The following is a 14,864-nucleotide window of genomic DNA, read 5'->3' as shown; positions in this document are numbered from 1 at the left end:
AACCACGTTTGAAATTTTTTATGATTTATAATACGTTTTCAAAAAAACGAAAAATTAAATTACAAGATTTTTAAAAAATTAAACTCATAAAATTTATAATAAGTGTGAAAATTCATAAGATGAATTTTTAAAAGTTAAATATCATAAAGTTTTTTAAATTATATATATTAATGGGGTAGAAACGTAAAATCGTGATATCACGTTATCAGAACATTAACTTGTTTGTGTTTATTATAACTCGTTATTTATCTCAATATAAATGATTTGACAAAAAATCTCAATATAAATGATTTCAATTTTTTTTAAAATCTCAAATTCTCAATATAAATATAGAATACAAACACACATTATTATGAGTATATATCAAACACCACCACCTCATAGCAATTGTAGATCGAGTTCGATTTGTACGTATTGCATTTACCAACTTAGGAGAAATCCATATAAATTTTATTTCAAACATTTTGGCGTAGCCTTTTATACTCGTTTTCGCATAGCCGTCCATCTAATTTGATTGTGGACCTAATCCTATCCTATACTAATAATTTTTTTTTAAAATGAAATTTATAATTATACCAAAATTATTTGTCTTTAAATTTTGACGAAAATTAAAACAAAGTACATACATAATCATCCGATATAATTATATTATATTTTAGGATTAATTGCGTTCTTCTTCAAATATATTTAAATTCATTCAAATTCAAGAAGATCGTGTTCTTCATCAAATTCAAGAAGTTCGTGTTCTTCAACAAATAAATCAAATTCAAGAAGATCATGTTCTTCATCAAATTCAAGAAGCTCACATTCTTCATCAAATAAATCAAATTCAAGAAGACTGTGTTCTTCATCAAATTCAAGAAGTTCATGTTCTTCAACAAATAAATCAAATTCAAGAAGATCGCGTTCTTCATCAAATTAAAGAAGATCGTGTTCTTCATCAAATTCAAGATAACAAATTTCAAGGCGCGATTCAAGGAGTTTATCGCGTTCTTCCCAAATTTTGAAGTTTAGTTCGATATCAAGGTGCTAACCCATCAAATTAATTTTATCAAGACATCAAATCTTCTTCTAGAAGATCAAATACTCAAGAAATTCAAATTTATCAAGAAATTGTCATTGAAGAGGAAAATCAAGGGATTATTTAAAGATTGCATCCACTAATATTTATTTAATTTCTCAAATTCACTTTGTATTCATTTTCTATTTCTTAATTTTAAGAAATAAATAATTTTGCGCTACAACAATTATTGGCTGAGAGATTTTTTAGGTGCATTAATTATCGTGGTAGAACAAATGAAATGTGGGACAACTGTTCTGCTGTTTAAAAAGATTTGAATTATACGACAATCACTCGATCCTGCACTACAGTACAAACCGCCACAAATATTTGTGATAATTCAGGTTAAAACCGTTGCTATTTGTGACAGTTCATGTTAAAAACGTTGCTAATAACTACGATTTTTTAATACACCATCGTTGAATAAATTTTAAAAATGACAAAAAAATTAGCCTAAATACTTGAATAATTGATTCAATTATTATATATTAAAAAATCTTGTAAGAAACACCAACTTATACCCACAAAACATTTACGTGTGATTATAAATTTATATATTTTGGGAACCAAAATATCGAATATACCAAAATGTGGTCATGGTGAGGATTCATGTGAACCCTTGTAAGTCTAAATTTTAGCAATTAAGAAAGCAACTTAGTATTGAGACAGCTTCCCTTGCTGACCATATGATCAGCATTCAGTAGTCTTGATAACCACCAAGCTCACAAGCCAAACCCAACCGGCCTTTTCCCGACAGCTCTCATGTTTTCGTCGTCCAGTACGAAGGATAAGACATTAAATGATCATCGTTCTCCTTGCGAAAACATACAACTTTCAATGATCTTATCCCCAGAGTCCCAACGAGGCGACTCTCACAGCCAACAGCCTCGCGAACATGCCCTTTGAGGCCTGGCAAGGTGACAAAGAACACACTATATGTATAGTAAAGAAGATACACGATGCACACAGAATCGAATGATTCAAAAATAAGTGGACATGATCAACGTCCTCCGTGCGAAAAAATCGACCAAATTGTGAGCTAGCAAACATCTATTTGATATAAAGCTATTAATCATGTTTGATGTTATTATTCTGTAGTGGGAGAGTATAAGCATAAAGCTTCTTTATGCAAAGATATGCGCCTCTTTAAATTTATCTCAATCAATACAACAATGCAAGAACCTCCTTTTTCTTTTTTCTTTAGGTTTTTGTTTTTTTTATCTTATTGCTTTATATATCTCTTATCTTCCTCTCCCCATCCTTTGCATCAACAAAAATAGCCAAAACTTGGGGCCTAAATCATGTGTAGTATGGCTTTGGCACGTTCATTTTTCCTTGTTCTGATCGTGTTCTCTTCGTTTCGTTCTTGTCTTGCTACCATTGAGATCCAGTCTCGGTTCTTTGATCTTGCGAAGAGTACACTCTCCGGGAATTATTCAGGCAAATGGGACGACGGCGGTTATTGCAACTATACCGGGATATCTTGTGATGATCAAGAAGATGTTGTGCAGATTGATGTCTCTGGATGGTCTCTGTCTGGGAAATTTCCTATTGATCAGGTGTGTTCCTTTCTTCCGAAACTACGCGTTCTTCGTGCAGGAAACAACAACTTCTCTGCAGACTTCCCTCGTGGCATCTTGGCATGTACTTTGTTGGAAGAACTAAACATGAGTTCTACACATTCCAAAGGTTCATTACCAGATTTCTCTCCCTTGAAAGCTTTAAAGATTCTTGATCTTTCTTACAACCATTTTTCGGGTGACTTCCCTATATCAATCACAAATCTCACCAATCTTGAGGTGCTGAATTTTAACGAAAACGAAGGGTTCAGCTTGTGGAAACTGCCACACAACATATCAAGTTTGATCAAGCTTCAGTCCATGGTGCTGACAACTTGTATGCTGTTTGGCGAAATCCCGGGCAGTATAGGAAGCATGAGTTCCTTGATTGATCTTGAATTGAGTGGCAATTATCTGACTGGAAGAATTCCTAAAGAACTGGGAAAGCTAAAGAATTTGAAGCAGCTGGAACTTTACTACAACCAACTCAACGGTGAAATACCCGAGGAGCTTGGAAATCTAACAGAACTAGAAGACTTAGACATGTCTGTAAACAAATTCAGTGGCAGTATACCAGAATCCATATGCCGGCTCCCTAATCTTAAAGTTTTTCAACTTTACAACAATAGTCTGACAGGGGAAATCCCAGCTGTTATTGCGAACTCGACAACATTAAACACGTTGTCTCTTTATGGCAACTTCTTGACAGGTGAAGTCCCGAAAAATCTTGGAAAATCATCAGCCTTGGTTGCCTTGGACTTGTCTGAGAATCGCCTTTCGGGGAAGCTTCCTGAAGGGTTGTGTAGCGGAGGGAAACTGAACTACCTACTCATGCTTCAGAATTCGATCTCTGGAGAACTGCCTGAAAGCTACGCAAAATGTGAGTCTTTAATCCGTTTTCGTGTTAGCAGTAATGATTTGGAAGGAAATATACCAGAAGGGATTTTCAGTCTTACTCATGTCTCAATAATCGATGTGGCATATAATCATTTGAGTGGTTATATTCCAAGATCCATTGAGAATGCTAAGAATTTATCAGAACTTTTCATGCAAGGAAACAAGATTTCAGGTGTTATCCCACCAGAAATCTCTCTAGCTGTGAACTTGGTTAAAATTGATCTTAGTAACAATATTTTGTCCGGTCCCATACCTTGGAAAATTGGAGACTTGAGATTGCTCAATCTTCTTCTTCTACAAAGCAACAACCTGAGTTCTTCGATCCCTGAATCGCTTTCTTCACTGAAATCTCTCAATGTTCTTGATCTGTCAAGTAATCTGTTAACAGGAGAAATCCCAGAGAGGCTGGTTGAACTGCTCCCCAATTCTTTAAACTTTTCGAACAATCATCTTTCAGGACCCATTCCTATGTCATTCATAAAGAGTGGATTGTTGGAGAGTTTTTCAGGCAATCCAAACCTCTGTATGCCTTCTAATCGTTACTCGTCTGATCATAACTTTCCGGTATGTTCTCAAGTTTATAACCGGAAGAAAATAAACCACGCTTGGCTTATCGGGGTCTCTTTAGGAATCGTGGTTCTTGGAACCATCCTGTTTCTCAAAAGATGTCTAAGCAGAGACAAGAAAAAGCTTGAAAACGAGGATACAGTTTCATCATCAGTTTTTTCATATGATTTCAAGTGTTTCCACCGGTTAACCTTTGATCCACACGAGATCAAGGAGGCCATGATCGAGAAAAACATCGTGGGGTATGGAGGATCCGGGACCGTTTACAAGATTCATCTCAAACATGGCGAACTCGTTGCTGTCAAGAAACTCTGGACCAGCCGAAAAGCTAAAGATTCACCTCCTGAGGACCAGTTGATTCTTGATAAAGGACTCAAAACCGAGGTAGAGACTCTAGGTAGCATCAGGCACAAGAATATTGTAAAACTGTATTGCTATCTTTCCAGTCCAGGATGCAGTTTACTTGTATATGAATACATGACAAATGGGAACCTCTGGAATGCACTTCACAACGAAAAATTCTTCGTCTTGGATTGGCCTAAACGACACCAGATAGCGCTAGGGATTGCTCAGGGATTGGCATATCTTCACCACGATTTGTTGTTTCCCATTATTCATCGTGATATCAAGTCCACCAACATACTTCTGGACGCCGATTACCAGCCAAAAGTCGCAGATTTTGGGATTGCTAAGGTTTTGCAGGCTAGGGGATCAAAGGATTCTACAACAACTGTTATTGCAGGAACTTATGGCTACTTGGCACCAGGTTACATTCTTGTTCACCATGCTACAATTATGTCATTATAAGGGATAGTTTGAATTCATAAACACTGAGTTGTAAAACACTTTCTTATCTAAAATGCAATCTAAATCTCTTTTATTTTTGTGCCAGAGTATGCCTTTTCGTCGAAGGCGACGACTAAGTGTGACGTGTACAGTTTTGGGGTGGTACTAATGGAACTGCTAACTGGTAGAAAGCCTGTTGAAGCAGAGTTTGGTGAGAACAAGAACATCATATATTGGGTTGCCACTAAGGTGGAGACCAAGGAAGGGGCTTTGGAAGTACTCGATAGACGAGTTTCGGGGCTGTTTAAAGAGGAGATGATCAAAGTTCTTCTGATCGCCATACGTTGCACGTGTAGGACCCCGGCTCTACGTCCCCCGATGAACGAGGTCGTTCAGTTGTTGATCGAGGCAGATCCCTGCCGATTCGAGTGTTGCATGGCATCTAACAAGCTGAAGGAAACTGTGGACACCACCGCCACCAAGCCTAAAGATAGCTTTGATGTATGATGTTTTAAGGTCAGACATGCATGGATATGGCCAAGTAAAGAGTTGCATAAAAGGATCATAAGCTATATATGGTATTTGCTGTCTTTATTTTTCTAACATAAGTGAGATCAGTACACACTCTCTGGTCTTTGCAGTTGCTTATTGTAAATATTTTGAAAATTTTTGACCGCTAATTAATTAAGTATATATATGTGTGTGTATGATTTATGAAAATGCTTGCATGTGACTCATATTAATCATGTTAATCACTTTTTATATGTTTCATGAAATCTTTTAAAGGGAAATAGTGGTTATACAATGGATAAAATGAGATACGAAAATAGAACAACGAGAACAAATAAGAGATGGATCAGATTAAGACCTTCTAACAAGAATAAAACCATAGATCAGATCGAATACGAAAATGCCTTAAACTCATTTTTATCTACTCTTACACTTGTTTTGGTACATCAAAATCATGATACATTTGTGAATTTGTTCGAACGTGTTTCATATACTGGATCACAACATACGAGAATGCATGATTTCATAAAAAGAAGCTCATAATCATTTTTTTAAACATCTTCAAACACTAACGTTTGAAAGATTATACAATTCAACATCAACATATATATAAACAATATATTTAAATGATTTATATGAAAAATTTTTTGACAAATTTAACACCAGTAAGTTGAAGACACTTGGACCATGATGATTATCATTATTGCACCAAAAAAAGGAAATAATTCTCTAGCTTTTTTTTGCTACTTATTTTCCTTTTAAAATTTTAGGTGAAAGAAGTCCAATCAAATGAAAGTAATTATTATAAAGAAAAAGAATGTGCTGATTCGGAGACTTGCATGAAAGTGGGGGTTTCTGATTCTGCCATTTACGATTTGCGTATAATATTAATTGGAGGGTCCTATTTTATCCTATCGTTTTTAAAATTATTTTTTATTGGAAAAAGAATTTTGTACTTTCTTTGTCTCAATTGGAAAAGGGCACAAAAGTAAAAGCATTAACCCTAATAATTAATTTCATAATTATGCTCAATGATAGAGCAAAGATCAAAATGTCTTCAATTGAAATAAAGTTCATACATATTCCATTAAATTAATTAATATATTAAAAATTCTATAATAGCCTACTTCCATATTTTAATATTTACATAATTAACTATATATTGGAAATTTGGGATCTTTGGTGGTTATATTGTAACTTTAATATAATAATATTGAGTTAAATAAATTTTGAATTTAATATACATAATATAATTTTCTTCCCTCTAAAAATATAAAAATATTTATTATCCATCCAAACAATGGTATTGTACAATAATACATAATAATCATGAGCAATTACATATACACACACAAACATATATGCTGTAAGAGGCGGAGCCATCCAAAGGCTGGGATGGGCTCTAGCCCAAGCTTAAAATTTTCTTTTTACTATTATGCATAGTGACATTTAATATTAGCTCACTTTAAAATTTAGTCCAGCCCACTTCAAGATTTGGCCAACCCACTCAAAAACATTATATTAACACATACCAACCCACATTCTCTTTTTTATTTTTTCTTCGGCCCACATATTGCTAGATTGTTTAATTATTGATGAAATTATAAAATATACTATTTGTTATAAATCATAATAAAAATAGAGAGATGAATAGAGAGAATTCATGAGAGAAGAGAAAATCATATGAGTCAATACTCAAGTGTAAATTTTATTGAGCTCAATCACCCTTATTTATAGGGAAATATTACAAGATACAAATCTTTACAAATATTATCTTGACATATTTATCTTGATCACATATCTTGCATAAGATCATCATCTACAATAATAATATATTTATAACACTCTCCCTTAGATGATTATTTGCACAAGCAATCGATTCTTCAAAATCTTCATTTGACAAGATGTATGTTTGGGAACTTCATCGAGGCTCAAATGTTGTCTCGTTAAAACCTTGACAGTAAAACCCCGTGGAAAAAATCTAAACGAAGAAAAAAGAGTACGACAACATATACTTTATTTGGATGTCTTTCCGACGATAGATACGTCTCGTTAAAACCTTATCAGAAAAAATCCAGTGGAACAAAATCCTAATGAAGGAAAAAGAGTACGACATCTCTTGGTACTTGTTAATTGTCTCATTAAAAACATTGTTATAAAAAACCACATGGAAAAAATCATAGAAAAGGAAAAAGAATACAACTTTGATTGTTCCCCCTTTTTCAAAAATCACTTGCAATTATTAACTCTTAATATTTCAATCTTATGTACTGATTTGCCCAAAATTGATTCAAATGGTAATTCTGCCATATATATGATACTTCAAAACCAAATATATTTTCTTCTTCTTCAAGTTGACAAAAACAAATCATTCGAGATGTTTCTATATGTATCACCATTAAATCAGTGCATCCATGATAAGTGCAAATATTTTCTCATAATCGGCTTGAAATATTTTAAGAAACTTTACTAATATTTGCTCATATGTCACATCCATTTGTCAATCATTTGTTATTGACAATCATTATTTTGCATAGTAGCAAAAAACACATTAATAATTTTGATCCCAAATAATTTTGTGAAATCTCATCTTTTATATGCGTGTCATTCTTCAAAAATAACATAATCCAAATTGGATTCATTGAAATAATTGTTCGTTCACGCTTCTAGCGTTCTTTTTCATTTACTTGCAAGTAATATAAGATATGGTCGTGCAGGACATCGATTTCTTTCATAACGACCAGACTCCATTATTCTTTCACATTGAGATATTCACTCATTTTCTTTAAAAGGGTTCTTCGTCACTAAAAACGATTTAAATTTTTCAACTTGAACATAAATGAAGTTAAACGATCTTATACACAAGATCAAATAATATATTTTGAGATTTAAACTTTGAACGTCATGTTCACTTTATATTTCATTGGGATCGATCTCAAAAATTATTCTGGTAGCTTCTATTTTTCCCCCTTAATGATGGAAACATTGTTTCACAAGAATAACGAATGAGAATTTCGCGTCATAAAATTTCATTGCTCAAAATAATTGATCATAAGATCCAATTTATTTCCAACATATTTACAATCTTTTCGAGAGATTTATGTAGTGCATTTCTCGCATAAACATTAACTTTCAGTACATAATCATTTGACATAATATATATTTCAGATATCCCCAAATATGACGCATTTATTCTCATGGTTTAATAGTTGATTGGAGGCAAAAGAAATCAACTAAATCAACATATTTATAATAATAAAATTGATATGCATATCTTGTTTTTTTTATCAAGCTTGTCTTGATTATATATTCTGGAAGTTTTTCTCAATACATATTTTCGCAAATCTCATGTTGCGCTTCGTGGGCCCACGTTATTTATTCATTCCAGATAATATGAGGATTCTCTACCAATTTGAGCTAATGATAGTGATATCATTCGATAAGCCAATGAAAATTCATAAAATCTTCTGGATCTTTGATTCAAAAACATCCATATTTATCGATCCAAAAACTTTTGGCTTATTCATTAACATCTTTGTGCACTATCAATAGTTTTTCAACTATTTATATAATTTGAATGCTCAATTCAATCCATTATGCCAAACTCTGAAAGTATTTGTATCAATGATACTTTTGGAGCACTTTAGCTCTTCTAGAAACATTGATTTGTAATATACTATTTAAACCAAATCAATATCTACTAGATTCAAAAATACATATACGTCATTATTGTGTATCACTATTTTATAATATCAAGCACATCATCTTTTTTCATCTTCAATCAAGCGATCTTATAGATATTTCAAACATTCAATCAACATACGATGAAACATATGATTTGGATAGACATCAATGGTTTCCACAAACTTTTATATCTTGCTTGATAGATATCAATAAATATTTTATGTACTTAATGTAGGACAGTGATACGAGATACCAATGTACGTTTAGTAAAATACTGGATTATGACGTATATCTCAATGCCGAATTTATAATTCATATCTTGCTTCATACGAGATGACATGTTCTTCCTTGAAGAATTAAACTACAGCGTATCAATTGTGTTCATTGGCACTGTCACATTCACTTAAAAGAATGGACCACATTAATCAGACAACTTTCATAATTATCTTTCCTTGAACAAAATACTATAAATAAGATATTATAAAAAAATTGAAATTGAAAAATCGGACGTACATTTTCAAATACATGTATGCATCAAGTAGATCTTTTACCTTCAACGGTAACATTTGATCTATCACGAATATCATTTCACATTGAATTTGTATTCCTTACAAATTCTTGTACGCACCAAGTAGATCTTTTACCTTCAATAATGACATTCAATCTATCATGAATGTCATTTTACATTAAATTCATGTTTCTACATGTAAGATAATAACATGTGATAAAAATACTCTATCATGCATTTAAAAAGTAATAACTTAATAAAATAATTTTGAAAGAGTTCAAAAATTATATCCACAATCAAAATGGAGTAATTTAAATTCATTTTCAAATTTTATGGAATAAAAATTTAATCACCCAATATATTCTTAAAATATAAAAAAATTCAAATTATAAAAATTATTACCAAATTGCATATTCAATTAATGCAATAACTCATGCAATATATTGATAGAATTTATAAACTATAATCAAAAGTTTATATAATATCTAAAATATATATAATCAATACATTAGGATTCATACTCCGAACAAAAAATACAAACATGAATCAACCAAATAATAAAATCAAATATGGAATATAAGATATAAACACGATCCATTTATGACATGATATATAATTATTATCATTGAATATCACGTCACTTTTCATAAAAAGTGTGAAAAATAATAGATAATGCTTCTTCTAGAACATTAACAAATATATGATTTGAATCGATATTTATTCAATATCTTTTGATATATATCTCATATATTTAATAACCTTCTCTTGTGGATATTCACAATTTTAGATCAGATATCGATATTTTTACGAAATTTCGATAAGTTTCTTTATTTATAAGATCCTCAAAAAATCATTCAACCAAAGACATTTTAAATTAATATTCTTCAAGAATATTGCTAAATCTTGGATCTTATATTAATATTCTTCATAAATATATCAAATCTTGTATATCAGATATCAATCGAGATTTCTTCTTCAGTTTTTCGATATACGAAATCATATATCACATCCTTATAATGAATCTATTCAGATTTTTAATATATTATATTATAACTGGAAATCTCTTTAGATTCTCAATATAGTTGATCTTATATAAGATCTTAATCTTGAATATCTCAATATTCAATATATTATATCATGAATTCATGAATATCTTTCGATATATCAAATAAGGAGAGGCATCATGACGAGACGGCTATGGTTGTTAGGGTCATACATCATGAGGGGGATGAGGTCCACCCCCGGGGAGTCTAGAGCTACCTGTTTATGATCCTAACGTCGAGGAAACTCGATACGCTATACTTGGTCCTTCATATGATTCAGGAATAGGCAGCTCGGGAGCTCATATGATAAGAAGGTCGAGCCATACTCCATTCCTTCCTTTGGTCGGAATGGTTGGCTCGAGAGCTCATTGGTAAGGTAATTGTAATCATGAATCTCTCAAAATTCTCAATATATTATATCATGATCATGAATTTCTTTAAATTCTAAATATAAAATCATGTTGTGCTACTTTATATCCATCAATGTATTCATGATATTTCATGGGCATCAATATTATATCAATTATTTTCATTGTGCTGCTTCTAGAACATCAATGAATATCTTTTTGTGCTACTTCTAGAGAACCAATGAATATCTCTCATAAATTTGAGTATTGACAACACGTTGTGCTATTCCAATAGCATCAATAAAACGAGAATTATTTTCATTCTCAGTTAGTTACAACATCGTGCTGATAACGTGTTATAAATCATAATAGAAACAGAGAGATGAGTAAAGAAAATTTACGAGAGAAGAGAGAATCATATGAGTCAATACTCAAGTGAAAATTTTATTGAACTCAATCACCTCTATTTATAGGGAAAGTTTACAAGATACAAATCTTTACAAATATTATATTGACATATTTATCTTGATCACATATCTTTAATAAGATAATTATCTACAATAATAATATATTTATAACACTATTGAAATTGAGACTTAATTAAATTGCAAACTAAAGATTTGGATCCATGAAATCATTAATGAGAGCAAAATATGATAAAGAAATTCAATTAGTGAAAAAGAAAATTACTTAAGGTGTTCTTTGTCATGTTATATAAAAACATATGCATATTAATTATTGACCACCCGATTGTGTATTCTGATTTTTAAATGATGAAAGCATGATATTGTTTTCAAGTTGCTTGATCAAATGTTTGAGAGGTGAAATTTAGTATTTTTAACTTTCACATAATATCAAACCAAGTAAACAAATTGTTATTAAGCTACGAATTTTTGAGTTACTAAAATATTTGTCTCCTTTTCTCTCGCTAGCTAATTCCACATGAATGGTTGACAACTAAAGAATTATTTAGAGCTAGTCAGCTAGTCTCTATTAAATATTCTGTATGATTAAAATTAGTTTGTAGGACAAACTAGTCACGTGAACCTTTTGAATAAAGGAGAAACCACTGATAACATATAACAGACAACTGAGGCCTGTAAAATTACAGTTTTCTTAAAACAAATTCGTCCTCTCCCGGATGTGCTCGGAGGATCACGATGGACGTCTGTTTCCCAGGATACAACGGTATAACCCTGTAGTCACCTGGCACGAAGATACTACACCAGCGAACTGAATACGTAAATGAACGATATCACGTAGAAGCCCAACTTGAACAGTAATGAACAAAGCAAACTCCCAAATATCTGAGCAGTAGAATAATAGCTCGAGCAGTGATGAACAAACCAGTATTGCATGCACTTTTCCACAAGAATGATGAAGCAGAAAGCTTTTCACGTGAAAAGGAATTGAATTGCTTGTGTGTTTTCTTCTCAATCATGCACATTTGCTATTAAATACACATGCACTTGGGCATCACACCATCTCGGGCAGCAGACTTGTTGGGCATCTCGGGTAGCAGCCAGGCATTCAATTACGGATTCCAAGCAGCCCATGTTGAAAATACAAAATGCACAGGCACTTGGACATTTCTTGAGGGACATGCACTTGGACAAATCTATTGAGGGATGGCCGAGCACCATTAATTCAATTCACATTTTCATTCACATTAATGAATGGTCCAACATATTCTTCAGTAGTTGTAATTTTGGAGTAAAATGAGATTTTAAGAATATTTATAGCCGAAGTCAAGATAGATTTTTGGACTAAATTATTTATTGTATTACGTCATTGTAAAATATATTTGTAACTTTAACATTGTTATCATTGATTTAGCTCAGGAATATTTTTAAATAATTGAAATTAAAATGGTTAAATTAATTCTAATTATTGTATATATGAAAGTTAAATGAAATACAATTATTATTTCTCCGTTTCACATTTAAATATTTTGTTGCATTTTTTACTAAATGACATTAACTATGCTTGTAACGCTAAGTACTGTACCTTAAGAAATGTTTCTTATTAGTAATATAAAAAAATTAATAATAAGTATGTGCTAGTTATGTGAATTAGTCATTGATAATAATAATTTCTTGCATTACCTAATAGCTAGGTTAGTTTTCATTTGGAAGTTCAAGTAGGCAAAAAGAAAACTATGTTTTCATTTTTTTTAAACAAAAAGCTAGTACATCGTATATTAGTGAGGAATATTCTCAAATTAATGCTGGGATCTCAAACCATGATGATCAACATTCCACTAAGTATCAAATAGTGAAAGAGTTTATATTAATTTTAGTAGTTATTTCAACTAGATCTGACAATGCATGTATATTCTAATATGGTAATATGTTGTCAATAATATAGATGCGATAAATGTTTATCGGTCCAAGGTGAAAAAAATTTATGAAAACGCCCCTGTATATGCTTCATCACATCAAATAGATAAACATCACGTCATCGATATTCACATAGATGCCCACAATAAACGTAAAAAAATGTCGAAATATATGTGTCGTGTATGCATGCAGGCCAACATCAAACAAATAAGTCAGAATCGATCACCATCATGATAGAAACAACAATTCCTTATTCTCAAAAAAAAAAATTGTACTTCTTATAAATGATATATGTTTAATTTTTTACTACTTCGTTACGTGAATAATTTCATTATGTACATACATAATGGTAGGGGGACGAATTTCAGTTCAATTCGATTTCGGTTTTGAATTGGGTTAAACGGTCATCCGGTAAATCCAATCCGGCCCAACCGGTATCTTACACAATTCAAAACCGGATTAATAACTCACAAGCTTTTAGAATGTGTGTATATAAACTTTACATTGGGCGGCCCATTAGGCTTATCCTTTTCAAAATAATTTTGGCTGGACCCAAGAACAACATAACTGGGCCTTTCCAATGCCAGCCTGTTATCCAGAATAACGGGCTCTTTTGTTTTCTATAAAAGAAAAGATTTTTTTCGCCAAACAACCCTCTCAAATATTAAAAATACACGTTTTTTCTTGTGAAAATTTAATAACCATATCCATTCGTAACCTTTTATAAAATTTGCATGTTTTATCCTTCTAATTATGATTTGGTGGACACGCGTTACTGCATTTTTAAACTAAAAAGGTTAATTTAGTAAAATGGCAACTAATTTGACCATGTGTTTATTTTTGGGGTAAATGTGCAAATTTTATAAAAATTTAAAGTTGTGTATCGCTTATATGTGAACACCATCTTTGTTTCCACTTTTGCCCCTCATTCACTTTTTTTGTTTTTCATAATTACATTTCATACCCACAACCCCACTAACAATCTCCCACTCATTCCACTTTTTCACATGAAAAAAAACTCATCTTTTAACACACGCTTTTGCGTGTGCATTTTCACTAGAGCCTATTAAACAATAATGTTTGGTGCAAAAAAAAACTAAAAAACTAAAAAGAAAATGTAAATATTTTTTTGAGAACACAAATACAATCTTGATTCAAATTACAACCCATATAAAGTATCTTTTCGCACTACACACAGAACTTGAGCATGGACTCGAGACGTGCTTATCTCGATCAGTATCTCGAACAAAAAAATTACAAAGAGAACTTATAAATCTACCTAAATAAATTAGTCTACCTGCAGTCAATGAGAATCGAACCCGAAACCAAAAGATTTTAGGGCCTCAACTTTAGCTATTGGCATACACAAGGCCTCAACGACAAGAAAATGTAAATATTAATTTAACACTAGAATCCTTTGCACGCGATGCGTGCATATACATAATTTTTTTTTTATGTTAATTGATTTTCATGTTATTTTTAGAAGTCACAATATGAATTAGATATTCAAAAGTTTAAGAGTGATAACTATCTAATCTAAAATTTCAAAAATACAAACAAAGAT

General features: G+C 31.8%; 1 protein-coding gene across 1 annotated transcript; it reads left to right on the top strand.

Moving 5' to 3' along the window:
• Positions 1-1,884: 1,884 nt before the first annotated feature.
• On the top strand, positions 1,885-5,561 carry LOC140885508 (receptor protein-tyrosine kinase CEPR1). Its single transcript, XM_073292493.1, has 2 exons — positions 1,885-4,849; positions 4,976-5,561. The coding sequence occupies exons 1-2, from the start codon at positions 2,362-2,364 to the stop codon at positions 5,374-5,376; spliced, it is 2,889 nt and encodes a 962-aa protein (XP_073148594.1). The 5' UTR covers positions 1,885-2,361; the 3' UTR covers positions 5,377-5,561.
• The last annotated feature ends 9,303 nt before the right edge of the window (positions 5,562-14,864 follow it).

This window comes from Henckelia pumila, chromosome 1, assembly GCF_033568475.1.
Source record: "Henckelia pumila isolate YLH828 chromosome 1, ASM3356847v2, whole genome shotgun sequence".
In the NCBI taxonomy this organism is placed as follows: Eukaryota; Viridiplantae; Streptophyta; class Magnoliopsida; order Lamiales; family Gesneriaceae; genus Henckelia; species Henckelia pumila.
Note: the sequence above shows the minus strand (reverse complement) of the source record. Positions and strands in the feature narration are given on the sequence as shown.

Coding starts and splice junctions, on each gene's coding strand:
- LOC140885508 (XM_073292493.1), top strand. CDS start 2,362: ATGTGTAGTATGGCTTTGGCACGTTCATTTTTCCTTGTTCTGATCGTG. Junction 4,850..4,975: donor TTATGGCTACTTGGCACCAG/GTTACATTCTTG, acceptor TTTTTGTGCCAG/AGTATGCCTTTTCGTCGAAG.